Source organism: Ruditapes philippinarum, unplaced genomic scaffold (assembly GCF_026571515.1).
Source record: "Ruditapes philippinarum isolate M1 unplaced genomic scaffold, ASM2657151v2 ctg613_1_1_1_1, whole genome shotgun sequence".
In the NCBI taxonomy this organism is placed as follows: domain Eukaryota; kingdom Metazoa; phylum Mollusca; class Bivalvia; order Venerida; family Veneridae; genus Ruditapes; species Ruditapes philippinarum.
Genome location: NW_026856642.1, coordinates 174946 through 197836, shown reverse-complemented (window position 1 = coordinate 197836; position 22891 = coordinate 174946). Strand labels below are relative to the sequence as shown.

At 32.0% G+C, this 22891-nt stretch overlaps 1 protein-coding gene across 1 annotated transcript in view; it reads left to right on the top strand.

Moving 5' to 3' along the window:
- Window positions 1-8309: 8309 nt before the first annotated feature.
- Window positions 8310-22891, top strand: part of LOC132747201 (neurotrypsin-like) — a 31917-nt gene continuing 17335 nt past the window's right edge. The window contains exons 1-3 of the mRNA XM_060736533.1: window positions 8310-8957; window positions 17076-17234; window positions 18989-19153. Coding sequence (XP_060592516.1) covers window positions 8843-8957; window positions 17076-17234; window positions 18989-19153 — 439 coding nt within the window. The 5' untranslated portion in view covers window positions 8310-8842. The remainder of the gene's footprint in view (window positions 8958-17075; window positions 17235-18988; window positions 19154-22891) is intronic.

Here is a 22891-nt window from a genome sequence, read left to right as displayed (position 1 = left end):
TTTAAGATAGCGGAACACGGGCTCGAAAAATCTCACGAAAATGTTAACTTACGGGATTACTTCATTTCATGGGTACATGACGTCATTGTTTTCCAAAAAGCACACAATGAAAAAAAAACACGCTTAGCTCAATCGGTTAGAGCGCGAGATTTGTAATCTCGAAAATATTGGTCTGATTCCTGGGCTTGCCAACTTACAACACTATTTAGTGTTGAGAATAGAGTACTGCTCAATTCGGTGCTACGGGGCGTGAGATATGTTGCACTTATTCAGTATCTCTCATGTACAGACTCAATCAAACCGAGTCTGCAATTCTTATGTAATTTTGTTGTGAATAATGCTTCCGATGGATCGCTTTGTTTCCAGATTTTTTACATTACTTATTAAACAGTCTTTTGGTTGAGACAACAAATCGAGGTCCCGTGCATGCGTTGTATTACATTGTTGTTTTATATAAGGTTAATGAAACACAAACTACATAAATAATGTTGTCAAATTACAAAAACGTATTGCTAAAATAGAGAAAATAAGAATCCGTGAAGAAAGCTCGGTTTGATTGAGCCTGTTCATGGACGGTACTGTAAAGTGCAAACTAGCACCCACGCCCCCTAGCACCGGCTTAAGCAGAATTCAACATTTAAACATTAAAAGGTAAATATTTTGAATTTAGAAATGTGTTTATCCGGCGGTTATCATGTAGGCTTAACCTTTAATGTAACACAGTAGTTCCATTCCACGAAAATTAATCGGCGTATGGTCCCCAAGTAATAAAACGCGAGAAAACAATGGGCGGAACTTAACAAAATGGAATTTTGGAAGGGGATCAGAGGTGATGAAGCCTGCTTATCACAGATAAGACGCCAAAAGACAAAGTTAAAATGCAGGCAACATATCCTAAGGGTGATTCAACATTATTCAAGTTGGAATATTGGAACCACCCAACTTGAAGATGCCAAAACGTTAAAACAAAAATACCACAAACACAACAAAAATGTCGTGCTGAACGATCTTTAAGGATCTGAAATATAACATCTCTGATTGAATTTACGGGGCGACTTTTTACTGCCTCCACACGGCACAAACAACGCTGATGTGACGATAAAACAGAGAAAATAAGAATCCCTAAAGAAAGCCCAATCCAGCAAAATTGAAAATGTTGCAGGCTCGGTTTGATTGAAAAAAGTATTCTATTTTACTTTCTGTTGACGTCAGATCTGACATCTTATGACATTCAAATGCATCTAACCTTCCTAACTACCACAACTACCACTTGTAAATAACGTTCCACAACGCGAACAAAAACAAACCAAAAGACCACCATTCCCGCTCTTTAAACCCACACACACAACCAAACAAACAACCTGACGACCCTGACAACATTTAAAATACAATAAACAGGGCTATAAATTTGTGCTATTTCACTTAAAGCGGCATGTCTTCAGATTCGTGCTAATTTTCATGGAATTATTTAAAATATGTTAAAAATTGAAATATTGTCAAGTGAACAAAGAAAGTAATTTACACATTGCAAACGGCACTTAAAATATATGGAAATTGCCCAAAATATTAATTATTCATGAAAAATGAGCCCAAATTTAAAACTCAAATTGGGCTAAGAATAGCACAAAAATACGATTTTCCATTTATTTCTGTCTACACTTCTTGATTTTCTTTTACAAATCTTTTCAATGGCGGTCTTTCTACCTATTGACGTCATGGATCTAACGTCATATGACGTGTTAATTGACTTGTCTCTATTTAAATATAGCTAATAGGACTATTTACCAAAAGCGTGTTTAAGATTCAGTGCTGAAACATAAAGAATTTATTAGTTTTAACATATTTTATTGCAGCACAAAAATGTAAAATATTAAACAAATGATGAGTATATAACAAGAAACAAATGGGTTGGGCAACAAGTTCTAGCAACATTAGATTAAGCCCTTCCCAGAAAAAGATATTTAAACTAAGTTATAATTCCTGAAATTTCACTAAAATAAATCAACAAAAAATAAACCATAAACTCACTAATTCTAGTAACTGGCATAACACTATTCAAAACAACTTTTTTAACTATCATGCAATCAAAGTACAACGCATCATTTTGGGAAAAAAGAAGAGATCGCGAGAGATACTGTTCTATGTCTATCGAACGCTTGTTTGTTGTTTTCATGATTTCTATGATAACATTTATTTAATTGTTAGCTAGAACTGTTAATTTGTTATTGACGTTGTTACTGTTTAAGGTAGAACGCGACACTTTGCGAACTTTCGAGTAGCGTCTTGAAAATTTGCATGCAAGAAGTTGACCATATTTCTGATTAGGTTCCGTTGATTTTATTTCAATAGTTTCAGCCAATTTTTGTACACACGACATCAAAGTTGACCATCAAAGCCCGATTTTGAACATGACGTCGTTGCGTATCCTTGGAAACTGTTACGGGTATTTCAACGTCATTGGCGGATAAAATATCTTAAATTTTATAGCATTCGACGGGAATTATTTTTTCCTTTAAGCAGATATAAAATTTATTGTTTTACGCCGAAAATTGTTTGAGTAATGGAAAGAAAATTGTCAATTTTGTGTAAAATTTGACGTTCAGTTTAGCCGCATTTTTAGGCTTAAAATCGGCTTATTAAAAAATTCCTGAAATAAATTTTTTATTTTTTTATTTAAACGTCCTTTAAAATGTATACTTAGTCAAAATAACTAAAAAAATTAGGGGGTCACCGACTCAAATTTTTCGGTACACGTGATTTTATTTCCCCCACCCCGTGAGTAATTTTGTAACAAAATTCGACGTATGCAGATACGTTTGAGACTTCAAAGTGCGGCAATAATGTTCAACTTATCAGGAGAATTGTTTTAGAGTTTCACTAATACATATAAAACAACAACAACAATGTTCCATTGCAAATTTCCTAAAATTGTACGAAAAACAAACGATTTTTTTCTTGTTTTTAAGCACGATTACTAACTTCATAAGGATTTGTAAACAGACGCATGTAAAGAAAATGACGTTAGGCGTTCAAGGGTAACGCTTACGCTGCGCAAACAAAAATAAATACAGCTGAGAGTAATCATTTGCGGTGTTCCTTTTTGATATTGTAATACAATAAGATTAATAAACTTGAATCGAGAAATTTGCCACATGGAACAAAAAGCAACTACATGTATATATTTTTATGTAAATTTAGAAATTTATGGAAATTCAATCATAAATTAATACGTAGTCTATATATACAAGAAATTCTGCAAATATATACATTTTGCATTACCCACACTATGAGTGATAAACTGTGAGTGATATGTATTTTATTTCACCTATTAAAAACCAAAATTTGAATTTCACTTGTAATCAAAAACTATTGCAACAATTTGACAGAATTGGCGAAATATTGACAAATTAAAATATACGGTTCATAAATGAAACTTAGTCAATTATATTAGCGTGAAGCAAACAGTCATGCTTGAAACGTTAGCTCAGCGGGTGTTGGTGCTAGGGTGCGTGGGCGGTAATATGCACTTTTCAGTACCGTCCATGAACAGGCTCAATCAAACCGAGCCTGCAACATTTTCAATTATGTTGTGTTGGAATTTCTTTAGGGATTCTGATTTTCTGTATTTTACAGCCAGATGTAGCACGTCAGATTCTACAAGTAAATAAACATCTGTTATACATATTCAAACATCTGTAATACATATTCTCTCGTTTTGCTTATTATTTTAATTGAGGAATCACCATAAACGCTGTATTAAACACATTACTATCAAATCGGCCTTTGCAAATATTCATTATTCACTGTATAGCCAAATTTATGGTAGAATTTATTTTGAACAGGAAACAGTACTTTAAACATGAAATATAATGAAACGCTGTAAATACACGTCTGCGGATTTTAGCGAACCGGCGGCCCTGAGCTATATACTGCACAAAGGAGTGTTGCGTTTTTGCTACGGGCACTGTAGAGGATCTGCCGATGTTTCACTAACTATACTGACATGTTAATAAAACCGAGAAATATTACATTTTACTCAAAGTTTTACTATTTAATGTTATTCTGACAAATGTCAGATCAGACTATTATTTCTTTCCTCTTGTAGAAAGTGGGTAATACTGAAGTACATCTTTATTCTTTGTTTTATATACAAAATCTGTATTTACAAGAATAAAATATCATTTTTTGTTAATATCTGACCGTGTAATTTAAAAAAATACGCATTTTAGTAAATACGGACTTCATTCAAAGATCCCGCATATTACGAGTGTACGGATCACGGTATATTAGTCATATACGTATTGCATGATATACTGTCCCGTACATCAAATTTCACTTATTTTTACCTGTCTATCTATACTATACGGAATTCCGTACCCTTTATTGTATCCATATATTTTCCGCAGTGGTAATAATAGCTTAAAATGCCGTAAAAAGGGGATTTTGACACAGTGCGATCGTTTTAATAACATCAAAAAACCAAACGCCCCGTTATAGCGTGACTTTTATCCAAAGGGGTGGGGGAAATAAAATCACGTGTACCGAAAAAATTTAGTCGGTGACCCCCTAATTTTTTTAGTTATTTTGACTAAGTATACATTTTAAAGGACGTTTAAAGAAAAAAATCAAAAATTTATTTCAGGAATTTTTTAATAAGCCGATTTTAAGCCTAAAAATGCGGCTAAACTGAACGTCAAATTTTACACAAAATTGACAATTTTCTTTCCATTACTCAAACAATTTTCGGCGTTAAAGCAATACATTTTATATCTGCTTGAAAGGAAAAATAAATTTCCGTCGAATGCTGTAGGATTTAAGATATTTTGGCCGCCAATGGCGTTGAAATACCGTAACAGTTGCCAAGGATACGCAACGACGTCATGTTCAAAAACGGGCTTTCATGGTCAACTTTGACGTCGTGTGTACAAAAATTGGCTAAAACTATTTAAATAAAATCAACGAAATCCAATCAGAAATATGGTCAATTTTTTGCATGCCGATTTTCAAGACGCTACTCGAAAGTTCGCAAAGTGTCGCGTTCTACCTTAAAGTAAATTGTTTCTCAAATAAATCCAGTGACGTCATTTGTTTTTTCAGCAGAATTTATCAATCGCAACTTTTCGGCCCTTTCCGTCCTTTGGATCAATCGAAACATTTTCGGCTATTATCAGTAAGTACTTTAAAAAGTCCTTAAAGGGCCCAAAAGTTGCGATTGCCTTCAAATAAGGATTATGAATAATAGCCGAGCACGTTCCGATTGCAGAATTTTATTTTCCATTTGTGATATTTCTGCGGTCTAAGATTGCCTGAAATAACATCTAAAGAGGTTTCTATTTTATTTTTTCCCATAAAAATAAGATGATTTAGGTGTACTGTTACATGAATTACAAAATTAACCGTGCGTAATAATGAGTCGTTTCCTTGATATATTTGTTTCTGAGATGTAAACACAATTATCGAAGAAATAATATCAAATTAAAAATCCCACACATTTTGTTGTATAGACGTAAATGTACGGCATCAATTAGTCTGGGAAAAGAACATGCAATTATTTCAGAATTAGACTTTAATTTGATTTGTACGTATATACTGCTTTGAAATGACATAACATTTTTACGTAGTAAATCATATAAAACAATAAGAAACGTTTTTAATCTGTGAAATATTTTACTTGCTCATTAATAAAATCATTTGAAATCGGTCTTTTTTCCAGATTATTGCCGTTTCCGAAGTATATTTTCAATTTGATATGTAAAAAGGAAGTTCCCGCATGTGTACATAAAAGTACTAACTACAACAACAAAATCAGTCAATCAATGGTAGTGATTTGTTCAACAGAAAACTTTCTAAGATAATGTTTTAAAAGTGAATTAGTCCATAAATGGAAAGGCAGTGATTCCACAAATAATTATGTTGATAAACAACAACAACATCAACAACAACAACAAAAACGCGAAATAATTAGAGTTCACTGTGACAACTTTTTTTTGAAATCTTAACCCACGCGGGTCAGGTGAGGAAACCACTATTTTATTCCCTATAAGGAGAAAAGTTTTGTTCCTGTGACTGTCTTATGACATCTACGGAATAATGAATGAAAAATTCAAAACGAAGAAATGAAAATTTTGCCTGTGTCTCTCTTCCATTCGGAGCGCCTCGCCGATTACCAAGTGTCTTACTGTAACTGTTAGTGTTGGTCTACTCGGGAAAGCTCGATCAAAGTTTTAACATTTTAACAGTTAATGTTTTCTTTTGATAAACTTGTTCCTGTGAAATTTGAAAGCTGTGTGAAAATAATTCTGCAATCATTTAAGTAAGGCCATCTTCCTTAAAAATAGCAACCTTTAAAATGAGCCAAGTAATCATGATATAATATACTAGTACATATTCGTCTATAACATCATCGTTTTTTATAATTATATATTATTTTCCTTTGTTTAAGGTTCAGTTTGAATTATTTTATATTGATTAATTAAAAAAGATCAATTAAAATGTTTATTTTAACTTTTACAAGCCGATTTCGGTATGGAAACATATATTTCGGTTGTGACAAATCAGGGAAGTAATCTTGATGTTTAGATTTTTGTTTCTAATTTCATAATTATAAATTATTTTGAGCTGATTTTTTGCATGAAAGTCAAACTAAACCCATTGCAATAAATTATAATGAAAAAAATATAATAAAACGCTTAATTTTGATTTTATAAGTTGATTTCGGTAATGAAAAGTTGATTTCGGTATCGTAACGTACCGCTGGTAAACTGCTTGACAGCCTACCCAGGAACGATGCAGTGGAAGTGATTTGTTCTCTGGTAAATTCAATGTGGTTCACTGCCGTGATCTGGAGGGTAAACTACCAACACCAATCTATCTTCAATCATCTGTATCTTCATGAGGTGCACGTACCGAGGGGTGAGAGACTCTAAAGTGCAGTAATAGTGGTAGTTGTAGTGGTGGTGGTAGTAGTGGTGGTGGGATTTGGTTGTTGTTATTATTATTATTATCATCATATTTATTGGTGGAATTTGGTTTTGGAGTTGTGCTCTATTTTAAGGATTGCTGGATATAATTGCAGAAAAGACATGAAGTGACACATTTAGAAATAAATTTGAGATTTTTTTTCTAATTTTACCACTAGTTTCACGGGTAAATTATGCAATTGTTAATGACCATCAAAAAGGCATATTTCGTCATTTCCGACCATAATAATTCTTCGTGGTTTTTAGTGCAAATTAAAATGGATAAATATATTTGTAAAGACACTCTTGAAACAAATGTTTGTTCAATGTTCAGAAGGGAGTTGCAAATCTTTCAAGGGCTGAAGGATTGGATGCAGTGTAACGTAACAAATTGCGCTTTTTTATCAGGCTCAATGAAGCCGATTTTGCGATTTCAGCTAGATCTAGACCTAAATCTTTTTATTTATTTTTTTTCTTATCTTTTATTTTGATTAATTATATTTAATTATATTTGATTCTGTTTTTTTTTTTTCATTTTTGTTTGTTATTTATATAACTATTGATGAAGAATTTAAATATCCAACAAAGATTACATGTCTACTTTTTATCTATTTATATATTTTTTTTAATTCTCAAAAACTTAATATTTTAGTGTTATGCTACAGTTTCATTGGTCATAGATTTAATTAATATTTGCGAGTACTGTATGACTAAATGCCTAACATTTTGCATTTAGTGCAGGATTCTATTCAGCGTTACTCTTTCGCATGATAAACATCTAGAGCATCCTTTAAATATTTTTTTTGTTAAAATATGTTTAGAAAAAATGGTTGTATAGATCTATTTTTCTGAAGCAAATAATATAAATCTGTGTTTAACTTTAAATAACATTTTTTTTTGCTTTAAAGATGGTAGGCATTTTATATGATTATGTAAACTACAACAACGCAAGCTTTTCATTTCCTTGAAACATCTTAACTTTTTTTACCCGAGCACGAAAAATTTGCACCTCATAATGCACTCACTGTGACTCATTAAGATAACGTTGAGGTAGCTACCTACTATCAAAAGCTCAATTTCATACAAGTTAACGATTAAATTAATTACAATTTACGTATCAGTTTATTCTTTTCTATTGCAAAACAATTTGCCAAAGTAATCGGTTTACCTAGCCGGAAGAAGCCTTTAACGCTGATGCTAAATTCAACAAAAATAATCTATTATTAGCTTATGCCTCCCTACACGTCCTGTTTCTGTAACACGAATTTCAAGGTCCGCCATTTTCGAGACAAGTGCAGTCACCGATTTTTCTGTATTTGAAACAGACTATAACTTGTGCGATCTATTGACCAATCAACGCGAGAGGTTGTTTACGTTTGTGTTTCTCTATGTGCTAAACTCTTGGAATACACATGTGTAATTTTAATTGACATAATGTACACATATTTTACCGTAGGAATCAGGTGTATTAACGAAAATCATGGAGTATTGTTGTCTCTCGTTCTTTAATTCAAATTAGAAAGTTAATATTGTGTATATGCGGGTGACATTTTATTACCAAGGTTCAAGGCTGTTTGAAAATGGATGCCTTATTTAATACACAGGAAGTCAGTGCAATAATGCCTGTTTTCAGCGAATAAATAGTGTTTTAAGAAATAACTTGTATTGTTTATACGTTAACATAGTTGTTACACGTGATTGTGGATCAGTATCGTGATTATTTGAAAGAAGACCATGTCGAAAACCTTGGAATTACATTCCGAATCGTTCATTGATAAACAGCCGCCATTGCTAGACCAAAACAAATATATTCGCCACAGGTTACTGCGACATAAGACGATTAACAACGTTTAAATGTTTAAGATGTAGTGTAAACAGATATTATGCAGACTTTGAGTTATTTTGTTACAGTTTTACTTTATTTCGTGCCTGTGATAGCCATTGTTACCTCAGAAGAACCAGCACTGGGGTCTTTCAATGATGCACGGGTCACTGATGGTGAGTAATTTTGGGTACCAGCCTCAGATTCTCGTGCAATTGTTGTATTCTGGAACTTTAACAAATATGGGTTTTTCAAAGCTGATCCCTTGATATATAAATAATCTTTTAGTGTTGTAACTTTACAGTGCACTACTGTTCACAATAGATCAGTCAACTTGTTGCACTTATTTTTGAAGCTGTAACTTTGAAAGTTTGTTTGTACTTCGCTGGGAAAAAACAAAATATTCTTAATTCTAAATTTAGTCTATTCTAAAGATAACATTGAAGATATTGGTATATAGATCTATTTAATAAAAAAGTGCAAAGAACTAGCATGAAACACATGTTTTTTCTGCCAATATCATTGATGACTAATCCAAGATGATTTACCATTACCATATACACAACGCATCGAGTCACTTTTGGTTTTAGGTATCTGTGTTTAGGGCTGTCATTGAATATTGCATTATCATCTAATACAATTTTGATACACACTTTCAACAATGATACAAGCTAAAAAAATGTTATTTCTGTTAGGGAATATAGATCTGCCTCACTATTTTGTCTAATAAGAGAAGTCACTTTTTGTAACTTGAACTTCAAACTCCGTTTCAAATGCCAGTGACAAAAATAACAGAAAAAAAACAAACTTTCTGTTTGTTTGTAGTATTTGTAATGTTTAAAACAAGCATGCATGACACCATGATCTCAATTTATAACACATATTTAAACGTTTGAATTGTATCTACTGTCAAAGTCGATACATCATTAAAGTATTATATTGATATTTCCTCAATATTTGTCTCTGATATATCGATACAATTCTATCAATGACAGTCATATCTGTGTACTGTATAGATATACAAGTATATTGTATAATTATAAAGGAAATTTGAGGGGACAGAATCCCTTTATTTTGTATCATATAATTTGAGGCAACATATAATACAGTTAGTCACATAAAGTCATATAACACAGTTAGTCATATAAAGTCATATAATACAGTCAGTCATATAACACAATCATTCACATAAAGTCATATAACACAATCAGTCACATAAAGTCATATAACACAATCAGTCACACAAAGTCATATAACACAATCATTCACATAAAGTCATATAACACAATCATTCACATAAAGCAGAGCTCCAGATAGCGTGCGTATAAGCGTAAAATACGCATAGAAAATCTAAAACACGCATCACTTTCAAAATTCGTGCGTCACAGTTACGCACAACAAAATGAAAATACGCTCGTATGTCAAAATTTATGCGTGAAAAAGAATAGAAATGTAAACATTTGATATGTAGAAAGAAAATGTTTTGAGCATAAAAATACCATATATTTCCATTTTATTGCATTGAAAACTAAAAATTTTGTTGTCAACAACGCATGTTAAAAACGAAAGTAGCAGGAAATACAGAAGGGAGGTAACTCCCGTAGATCAACCTGTGAAATTATCGATGAACTTTGTGCCAGATAATCTTCGTAGGAGCTAACACAGTATTAAGTTTGTTTAGTCATCTATTGACATGCTTATGCTTCAATATAAACAAAAATATATTTTAATATCTTTTACTTTTGTTGTTGGAACAAAATAACATGTTTTTCACATGCAGTTTTGTACTCAATATTTTCGTACCCAGTCTACAGTTATGGACAATTTTCTCTCAGACCAATATTTTTTTTAAGGAAAGATATAAAAAATCTCGTTTATGTTTCTTTAATTCTAATTTCAACTATAATTGTTCAAAATGGAGTACATGATAAGGTTCACGCAAACAGAAATAAAGAAAGAAAAATATTGACTCCTAGAAAATAAAATAATTTCAGGGCTTCCACTAGTGGAAGTTTGGGAGTTATTTACTCCTTGACTTCTGAAAATCAATACTTTCCCTTCTTTACCTATAAAATGTGACTTCCAATATCAGAGATTTTGAAGTCTTTGACGTCCAAATTTTGAAAATGGAAGCCCTGATAATTTTGCTGTGTATCCTAAACTTGAGTTCCAGTATACTCTGGAAGTCTGACTTTACATGGCATGTTTTGTATTGTTTCACATTAAATCAGTATTTAATTTGTACAGGTTTTTCTAAAAAAAAAAAGAAAATAAACAAACAAACAAAACAATAAGTTTAATTTGTTTATAAAAAATGCAAAATGCTTTTTTGACAGATTTTACCCCTTAAGTTTTTCAGAATTTGCATTTTACCCCTCACTCTAAATTTTGAGGGGTAAAAACCCCTTGGCCAAAAAAATTATCTGGAGCTCTGCATAAAGTCATATAACACAATCAGTCACATAAAGTCATATAACACAATCAGTCACATAAAGTCATATAACACAATCAGTCACATAAAGTCATATAACATAGTCACATAGTCATATATAACACAGTAAGTCATATAAAGTCATGTAACAAAGTCACATAAAGTCATATTTATAACACAGCCACATAAAGTCATATTTATAACACAGTCTGTAGGAGGAGGGTTGTTTATTAAGTACACAGACTAGAAACCCTTATTCTAAAAATTGTGCTCTATGACAAGCGTTTTCCCCTCTAATTCTGTCATTGTTAAGGGTCTCAAGAAAAAGATCTGAGATAAATTACCATCCTTAATGATACCCCATTATTTCTGTCCCATTTTACAGAAATGTGCATATATATGTGACCAGTATAGAGGCGAAGTTGCACATATATGCTGTCAGACTCAGGCTGCTGTAAACTGATTTTTCACATTCAGGGCTTTTTATCCCTTTTATAGCAGGGGCCGTTTAAGGGTGGCTTCCCCAAAGAAAAAATCTTTAAAATCATGCAGTTTTCCCCAAAAATTGAATTGACATCAAATTCAATCAAATTTTTCCTTCCCCTTCAAAAATACCATATTATTTCCCCCAAAAATTAGGGTAAGGGCTGCTTCACTAGCCTGTGAAAAAAAGCCCTGGCATTATTAATAATGTACATGTATGTATATATGATATTGCAATCCCTTTAAATTGTCAAAGAACTAAGTAGTTACAAAGTACCTGGTAACTCTTTTACAGTAACACTCAAATTAAGCATACATGGTAACATCACATGAAAATATTTAAGAAAGACAATACTTAATGCTTTATGAATTCACAAACAATGCCTGACACCTTTGTTTGTTTGCCATTTTATATTCTCAAATAGGGTTGCAAACATGTTTATTCCGTATTCTGTTTATTCGTAGTATAAGAAAATAAAGACCTCATTAAATTTTATGCAAACTAGATGTAGATGTTGACTGTGAATGAACTCATCCGGTGAATCAGGATAGGTCTTGAATACCTAAAGTACATTGACATAAAACTTAACGGCTTCTGGTTATATTCGGGTTATATAATCAAAATAAAAACTGTAGCTGTATCAAAAATTTTGATGAAAAAGTTTATTTAAAACTAAGCACGAAAAAAATACATGTGCCATAAATGCAGGGTTTGTCGTTATCCAGGTTTTGGTCCCAGGATTGCTATTTTGCAACAAGACTCCCACAAAACTTGCAAAACAATTTTTAGAATTTTAATTCCTTTATGGTAATTTTGTGACTTTTGGTATAATTAAAATTTGATCTTCAGTATAATTAAGGCAGATTTTCTATTCAACAAGATACCCAGTTTATAACCTCTACAGGTTATCTTTAAGATGACTGTCTTTGAAATAGAAACCAAGTATTGAAAAGTATGAACGTTTATGACAAGTTTTATTGATATCAGTTGTGTAAATTAAGTTTCAATATGGGCACCTCTCTTAAGAACTACTATGGACTCCCTGCCCCCCCCCCCCCCCAGGGGATAATCCCTGCAAAATGTATGCTTTGTAGCAATTTAGGCTAAAATTATCGCATTTCAGGAATTTTTCATTACTGAAGGTTACACATAAGCCATGTGGGGCCTTTCAGTGTTTTTTCTCACATAATTGAGAATAGGCCTTTAAATAGTTTATTGATTTTGAAAAAGTATCTCTAAAATTGCTAATTTGTGAAGTAAAAAAGCTGAGTAGTGTAAGTTTAGATTTTTGGGAAAACTCCATGATTTTAAAGATAATTTCAATTGGGTTCAAGAGACTTTTTATAGACCTCTAGCTGTTATATAAGGTGAAAAATCACTGCCTTTTTTGCCATTTTGATTTAAAATTTTAATTATTTTATGGTGCGTAGGTCTTAGGAACTTACTGATAGCCATTTTTGTCATTTGTTAAAAAAAAATGAACATGAAATTTCGAATTCTGTTTTTAGATATATGACCTCATGATAAAGATATTTTTCTTATCTAGATATCTAAATTTGTATTATTTATTTATTCTATTTGAAGCTATTCGGTTCAGACTGATAACATTTCCACCATGGGTTTCTGCCGTGGGGCGAAATATCGTGAAAATAAAGACACAAATTTTCGATGTGTATGAAGTCGTAATGCATGCTTGTTGTTTGGCTCCTGGCATAGAGAATAGATAGATTAACTGACCAGGTGACAACAGATAAATAGACAATCAAGCCAGTTTGATTATTTTTCTGGCCCATTTTGATGACCGATATTGGGGCCATGTTCCTAATGCCAAAATTTGGAAAAGTATGTTTTTTTCTCCCATTTCAAGAAGAAAATTGCCAATTTAAGGAACAATAAATAAAATAAGACAAGTACAAGTATTGTCATTTTGTTACATTTAATTGCACCTAGCACTGAGTCACAGAAAGTGGTTATCTTGCATTTCATATTGCATTTTATATTAAATGTACTGTATGTGATAATGAGTGAAATATCAAAGGAGTATACATGTAATTAATCAAATTAAAATAGTATATTATTTTCCCTGAATCCACAGGAAAAAATTCCAAATTGAAATTTATGAAATAGAAATATGGAATAACAAAGTCTTAAATCTTAAAAAATAAGGGCTTCTTCACTGTTATGGTACTCCAACTTTGGAGCCATTGGCTCCAACTTTTTCTGATTGGCGAATTTGGTGGCACAAACTAATTTCAACCCAGACGGAACCCTGTCTTAAATGTTTGAAAATGCCATCCTAGACAGTGATTATTTGCATTCATTTAATCACTGTAAAATTCAAGGCATGCATTTTTAACAAAACATTACTGAAATTCTCAATCCCATGGGTATGGGTCATTTTCCCAAAATCTTGGGGGAAAAACCCCTGCGGGTTATAAATATAAGAGCTGATGCAATAACCTCATATACACACAAACAAACAAAACAAACAAATAAAAATGAACCAGACTGTAATCTCATGAATATAATTGTATTTGTTTCACATTTGTCACTTTTTGAAACCTTAAATATGCACGCAATTTCTGTTACATGGAAGTGGTAAGGGTTATACAAGGAAGCCTTTATTGGAATCGATTAATTTGCTGGAATCTCCAATAACAAAAGTTGTCAAAACAAACCTCTGAATTTATGGGACAAACATGAAATGGTTACATGATATTTATTTTTATGGTTGCTTACATGTAGTGCGCTTATAGTATTATTGTCTGTTTTAAAGGTGACCTTTCTAACGAAAGGTTATAAAATTAACCTTGTAAAAGAATAATTACATACTTCACTATTTTGACGAAGCCTTAAAATTTAAAATAATTTAAAAGTAAAGGTAAAATTGTTTTGGATACATTTTCAAATGATACTTGATTGTTGAGCCTGAATGGTTGACTAACTAGAATTGCATTTTGGGATACTGACAGTAAAGTTCATGGTCAAACATGAATAATGCTACTAACTTCATCCCACTCTCTCCACCCCCAAACCGCACCAAGAAAAACGAATGATAAAAAATATCAGCCCAATGACACAAAAAAAAAATAAAAATAATTAAAGACTAAGTATACATGTAAATTGAAAAATCAGAATAAAGTATATTAAAGGAACTCCACTGAGGTCCAAAGGCCTAAAAACATAAAATTTGAAAATCTTAAAAATATCAAGTGGAACACTTAAAATGGTAAACCCTGCAAGGATAACAAAGAAATATACTAAGAATTGAATTGAAAATCAATTTTCTGTGCTATTCTTAGCCAGGATTTGAGTGAAAAGCATTGCAACGCTTTTCATTTTCTGGTCATTTTGCAGAATAAAAATGATTATTCTGGAAAAACCGAATGAGGGAATAAACTGAAAATTTGCACACAAGTTATTAGCCCAGACCTTCATCAAATTGTACACAAATCTTGGGAAAATGTTCCCAGTCCCTACACGTCAAAAAACCTCAGTGAAGTCCCTTTAAAAAAAAAAAGTAAAGTAATGAGATAGCATAAACTGTGCAGATAATTTGATATATTTGGATCAATATTTTTGACATTGCTTACGTACCCAATGATAATTAAAAAAAAAACACATAGAATTTTAAAACCTGCTTTTGAAGTTTTTGAATAAATTGTGTTTGTTAATAGATTTTACATTTCATGAATTATTGAATGCCACCTTTTAAAGCTGCATAACTCCAGATTAGCTAAATATTAGCTAAAATATTCCAAGAAAATCAAACTTGAGTAAATTGTACTAAGGTTTTAAGGAAAGAGATTTAAGTAACAATTTTTATGTTTATATGTGTGACTTATTTTAATCTGATTTTGCAGTATTTTTCACCATATTTCTACTGCGTGAGTAACACTAAGTAAGGGTTACGTTTGCATAATTTGACCTCTTGTTGGTAATTTACGTGATTTGTAAGCACTGTTTGTAATGTGTAAATTAATATCCTTGTTGACTTGACAATATTTACCTTCTAAGTACATTTTTTTTTTAATTTTCATGAAAATTAGCATGAATCTGATGTCATGCTGCTTTAATTTAGATAACATTAAAGGCTGAGTATTGTTTCTGGTAAATGAAAAGTGCAATTTAGTTGCAAATGAACAGATACATGCATAATTTAGAAATGAATTTTAATGTAGTTTAAAAAAAATAAATCCACATTTTCAACTGTGTTTTACACTATAAGAAATCCTTTTGAATATAGTTTTTAGCTTTACTATTCGCAGAATATTCAGACTCACTCAGTCACCCATTTGTCGGCGTCACTGTGGTTATGTTTTTGCGTGTAAGCTGGTTTCTCCATTACTACTGAAGTGAATGTATTGAAACTTCACACACTTGTTCTCTGTGATTATTTAACATGATTGACACAAGTCCCATAACTCTGATTTTTTTGGCATAATTATGCCCCTTTTTGGGCTGAGAAATTCAAGGTAAATTTTTTGCTTGTAAGCTGTTATCTCCATAACTACTGAAGGGTTTGTGCCTTTTTTTGAACAGTTCTATGCTTTCATGATAATAAAGCAGTGATTAACTCGATAAAACATCTTAATAACAAGCATTGGTACCTTTTCGGACAATTTACGTATTCATATAGGTTAGCATTATTATACGAGTAGTCAAGCGTTACTGTCCTCCGACAGTTCTTGTTTATATTATTAGTTACAAAGATTTTTGATATGTTATATGGTCCTATATAAACAGTTGTTTGTATAATTATATGGCTTGGGTTATATTACAAGTAATCAGAAAATGTACAACCAAATTACCTGTCAAGAAACTTTATTTATAAATTTATAAACTTTATTAATAAGTTTATTATACTGTCAATTTCCTATTTTAGATATAAAATTGCAATTATTCATAAACAGGCGCAGCTGGATATAGAGTTTATTAACTTTATATAAGCATCTTGATTATAAAAAAAAAAAAAAAAAAAGCTATGTTACAAACGTGCAATACAAAAAAAAAATGTATTATAAAAATAAACAAATGTGTTATGCAAGTAAGAAGAGAAAAAGAAAAAACATAATCGCCCAAGAAAGCACAAAACAGAAAAATTGAAAATGTTGCAGGCTCAGTTTCATTGAGCCTGCTAAAGTGGTCTTGGACAGTAGTGCCGTCCATGCCCTCATGCACAGGCTTTAGCAGAATTTGACAGTTAAACTTAGATATATATAGGTTTGCAGCCTTGTTCAGTTAATAAAATTTAAGTTGATAACAGTGCATCGGATCAAATTATGTTATATTTGTATTAAAAATAACCAAACTAAACTTAGTCTGAATACATTTAGGTCAATTTAGATCATTGTTGAAAGTTATTTTGCTTATTTACAGTACGGTTGACCAACTCGAACAAGAAGAATAATTATGGAATACTGGAAGTGTCAATAGATGGAACATGGACAGCGGTCTGCGATGATAATTTCGATGACAATGCAGCGGCAGTTGTGGCCTGTCGACAGCTCAACTTTGTTGACGGAAGATTTCAACCTGGTTAGTGTTCTTGAATACTTCCTTGATTTTATAGGAAATAGAATTACGGTAGTAGGATTTCACCATTATATTAAGCACAGAGAAGAAAATAGGAACAGAACTTGAAGCTAAATTCTTTTTTACCATAACGATACATGTGCTTTACTTATTATATGTAGATCTACATGTACAATGTACATTGTATTATAGGGGCCTCTAAGGCCATGTGGTTAAGGTTGTTGCCTTTTGCCACTAGGATCGAGCTGCTCCTAAAATAATGTACAGAGGGGCATCCACCAGTAAAGCTGGAAAGTTGCCATATGACCTTTTCAGAATTGGTGCAATGTAAAATCTAATAAAAAAAAGGTGTCAACTTACTGTCAAAACTTCATCCATCAGGATTGTTTTTGTTGTACCATACTTGTACATGTAAGTGATTTACATATAACATGTATGTACCATACTTGTAAGTGATTTGCATAGTAAATTTAGATCTACACTGTATAATAAAGTTTGAGAGTGCAATAAAGTCATTGATCCTATTAAGCATGGTTTCAATGTTAATGATTATGCATTTGTTTGGAACCAGTCACCAGTCCATCCAACACCTTGAGTCTGACCAAACTAAACTGTAGTTACCTTAAAATTAGAACTATGAAATTGGAATCTTTTTTTTAATAAAAAAACAACAAAAAACAAACAAGAAAAAAAACCCCTTTTATTTGACAATGGACAGTTCCAGATTTACAGTAGAACATGTTCATTACTTAAATTTATTAGTGTCAGTATTAACTCTAAGCCTCTATAAATCCTAACCATGTGACCAGTGCAGACCAAGTTGAAGATCAGTCGGCACTTCCATACAATCTGATCATGGTCAGGGCTGTCCGCTTACTTAGTTAAGACATATTTTAAAATTTTTTTCCTTACTAAATGTTAAATGGCTTCAACTTTTGTCCAAACTGAAGGATGGTCAAGTCCATATAGTGTTGTGAGAGTTAAAAATGCTTAATATGTGTTAAAATATGCAACCTTCAAACAAAATCTTGTACCAGAAGTGCACTAGATTTATTGTTTTGTGGATCTGACAATCATTTCTCAATTTGTTCAAATAATTTCACTCAAACTAGACACCAGTTGGTAAGATTCTCATCAAGTTCTTAGGAATGTAACATTAATTGTAGAAGTTTTCTTTACAGTAATATTTGGAGCTTGATGGTAAATCAATAATTGATTATTTACAATAGTCAGACAGATTTAACAATTTATTTAATTAATAAAAATATATTTTAATTAACTTATATTTGAATTTAGAAAAAATTCGGATTTGGTTGAATATGAATTTGGAAATGTCCCTGAATTGGTTTTTGTATGAACTTAGAAAATTCCTGAAATTGATGATTTATGAATTTGGAAAAATTCCCAAATGGTTATATGTGAACTTGGAAAAATGTTTGATTGGTATATATATGAACTTGGAAAAATTCCTGATTGGTTTATATGTGAACTTGGTAAAATGTCTGATTGGTTTATATAAATTATATGAATTTGGAATAATTCCTGATTGAACCATACATGTATATACAATTACATTTGTCATTGTTTACCCTACTACACCTTTGATGTATCTATAACGTTTATGTTTTGATATGACTTCTTACAAATATTTCTTGCTGTTGATTTCAAAGCCAATTTTCAGTTATCGTTTTGAAATATTTAATGGAATGAAAATATACTATTTTATACAAGTGTAGTGTGTACTCGTTTATTTACAGGTTCAGCATTGGGCAGACTGGCACAGGAAGTCATCGGAGCTGTCAGACTGGATTGTCGTGGTAACGAGACCGACTTATCTCAATGCAGCAATACCGTGTCCAATCACTGTCTTTCTGAAAACTATGTTACACTGTACTGTAGCCCTCGTACCATTGTGGAAAAAGGTACTACTTTATTATTTTTAGCTAATTTGTTTCATAGAAAAATCTCAAAGTATTATGATGGTTGTGGGATCACTGTCTTTGTTATTGTTGTGCAGAAACATTAATGTAGTCCATTATTCAAACACGTTAAAAGGTTTCAACATGAAACTTATCATGACAAGAATGATGCAGTTGTTAGACTAGGGGGATAATTCTGAAATAATTATTTTTTGAGTTATGCCCCTTTTTAACTTAAAACAGGAAGATAAGCATGGGATAATTAAGAAAATATACTCAGAAATAAAGTTGAAATTAATGAATATAAATAAATAAAAACAAAATTGTTTAATTTTGAGTAATTTTATACAATAAGAATTATTATACTGGAAAAATGGAGTGAACGAATGATATAAAATTTCGTACACAAGTTATTGGTCTAGACCTACATCAAAATTTTTTTATTAATGAAACATTAATCTCGAAAAATTATTTCCAATCCCATCATGTCAAATATACAGTCAGTGGAGTCCCTTTAAGGCATATCCCTTTAATTTCATCCAATGAAGCAAGTTGGCGTGACCACAGAATCAACATGAAAACAAGTCTTTATAATAAATTATACAGCAGGGGAGAAAAATTACCATTTGTAGTGACCTTGACTCTTGAAGATAAATCTGTGCATAAAATTGTTTGCTGATACGATAGACCAATCTCAGACAGACAAATGAAGTTTTATATTTGTATTATTTCCATGCAGTATAAATGAATTAAAAAAAAACCACACACACAATTTTCTGCAAAATTTAGTCCTTAATTGGAAACTGGCTTTCCCCCTTGTGTTCATATTAGTAAAATTTATTTGTTTTGAATACGGATTCGGAATGTTGATGTGACGAATAAATAGGTATCGGGGAGTGTCACCATCTGTGTTCAATTAATGTGTCTATTTCAGTGATATGTAAAGTAATTTATAGTGTATAATTATGAGCCGTGTCATGACAAAACCAACATAATGGGTTTGCGACCAGCATGGATCCAGACCAGCCTGCGCATCCACGCAGTCTGATCAGGATCCATGCTGTTCGCTTACCAACTCTATTACAAGTGGGGGAACTAATAGCAAACAGCATGGATCCTGATCAGACTGCGCGGATGCGCAGGCTGGTCTGGATCCATGCTGGGCGCAAACGCACTATGTTGGTTTTGTCATGACGCGGCTCATATATTATTGAACGGGGCATGAGGATAGGGCAGGATATGAAAGGAATAAAATTGCAACAATGATAAATACACAATGTAGGTGTTGATATGAAAGAACATATTTGTGGTAACCTGTAGAGTGCACCTGTCTGTGCTACCACATTTATTTATTACCTTTATTAACAGTCATCCGTATAATTTCCATATACATTTTGTACATCATGTATGTATGATTTTAACTAATGCAGGATGATAAATAAAATTCATGAGTCGAAGCGTGAAGGCCACTTTTGTGTATTCTGTGCTTAATGAGGGTCCATCGACCCTTTCAGGCACTGAGAGTACAGATATCTGAAGGCCACTACTATTCCTTAACCTGTTTTAATATTATTTCTTAAGTTTACTTGTCCAGCTTTCATTTTTTAAAACTGTCCATTATCATTTTTGGGGATGTCAAGATGAAAATTTTGAATTTGGTCAGCAAATAGTATAGAGGGGACGTGCATGCTGGCCTGGCCCTATACTGGTGGCAAAAGGCTTTTAATTACTTTTAATCCCAGCAATGTAAAGATTAAAGGTTATTCTGTTATGGTCATGTTGGGACCTTTCCGCTTAACTGTTGGAGGAGGCATTTTAATTCAAGCACATTGAGGTCCCTGAGTAAAATTATCCTTCCGAAAAGATATTCTAACGTCACTGGCAGGATTTGAACCCACAGTGCCAGTGGTTAGGTGTAATTGATAAAAAGTCAATGAACTCAACATTTCCACCACTGATACTCTAAAATGAGTTTTTGAACTGTAGGTTTGGCATATGCTTTGTTTGGTGGTTTTTTTTTGCCTAAAATTTAACTCGTATTAGCCCTTAAATAAAATAGCTTCTTTGGCAAATTGGCAACTTTCCTATATAAAATAATAGATAGATAAATAACTAACTAAATAAATATAATAGTAAAATAAATAAAATAATAAAGTAAATAAATTAATTAATTAATTAATGAAATAAAATAATTTTTTTAAATCAAATAAAAAATAATAAATTGAAATAAAATGAATAAAGAGGAATAAAAAAAAGACATTATACTATTTGATTGTGCTTCATGTTTTTTAAAGAACCAATATCATCCTACTTTTATAAATAACTTATTTTTCATCTGAAGTGATGGTAATTATGAATGATATTGCTCGTATGTTACTATGTAATGGATATCCAATATACCTCTCTTAAAGGGCATTGGACATTTATGAACTTCACAGACATGTCTGCAAGGCTAAGAGTATTATTAATAGAGGCGTTGACATTCTTCATAAGTTCATAGACATTTAATAACATATTCCATGTTAATAATAAGAGGTGATTTTTTCTTTGAGAGTGAAATATGAAATTCTACATACACGGTTCGATTTTGCAGCTCCGTAAAAAAGGTGTTGCACGGCTATGCATATATTTTGATGTGACATCATTTGTGTTATACAAACTTAATGTAAAGGTGCTCAAAATGTTAGCGTTACACTATAGTCGCATCAATAAAAAATATTTCTTTTGCACTTTAAATAGTCTTTGTGTATGTGATAAATAGAATTATTATATTTGTGTAGGTTCATTACTGAATTTATTGAACTCGTTGAATAAAATAATATGTTGCTCTATATAATAATATTATGTTGAATGGAAAAATATTCAATATCTCATGAAACTTGAAAAAAAGTTATCTTTTTATTTAATTTTATCATCATTGTTTAAAAAAAGTTGTACAACATGCAGTAATAGTTTATATATTAATTATTTATTGTTGCGTTATGTGGTTTAATACACAATTTATTGCCGCCATCTTGAACTTTGTTTGGAAAGCATAACCAGAAATGTTATTATCCCCCGCAAAAATTTTCGGCGGAGGATATAGTAATAGTCTCCGTCCGTCCGTCCGTCCGACCTTCCGTCCGTCCGTCCTTCCGTCCGAAATTTTTGTCCGGAGCATATCTCTAAAAGTATTTGAGTTATCAACTTGAAACTTCATAGGTGGATAGACCTCATTGAGGAGGAGTGCAGTGCACAAGAATGATAACTCTACCTTGCATGATTTTTGAGTTATTGCCCTTTGTTATTTTTCAAAATTGATTTTTGTCCAGAGCATAACTCCAAAAGCCTATGAGATATTAACATGAAACTTCATAGGTGCATAGATCTCACTCAGGAGGTGTGCAGTGCACAAGAATGATAACTCTTCCTTTCATAATTTTTGAGTTATTGCCCTTTGTTATTTTTCATACCTAATTTTTCACCTGAGTGGAGCATAACTCAAAAAGTGTTTGAGATATCAACATGAAATGTCATAGAAGGATAGATCTTATTGAGGAGAAATGTTGTGCGCAAGAATGATAACTCTTCCCTATACAATTTTTGAGTTATTGCCCTTTGTTGTTTTTTTCATGCTATTTTGTCCAGAGCTTATCTGAAAAAGTATTTGAGGTATCATCTTGAAACTTCATAGGTGGGTGGATCTCATTGAGGAGGAGTGCAGTGCTAAAGAATGATAACTCTGCCCTGCATTATTTTTGA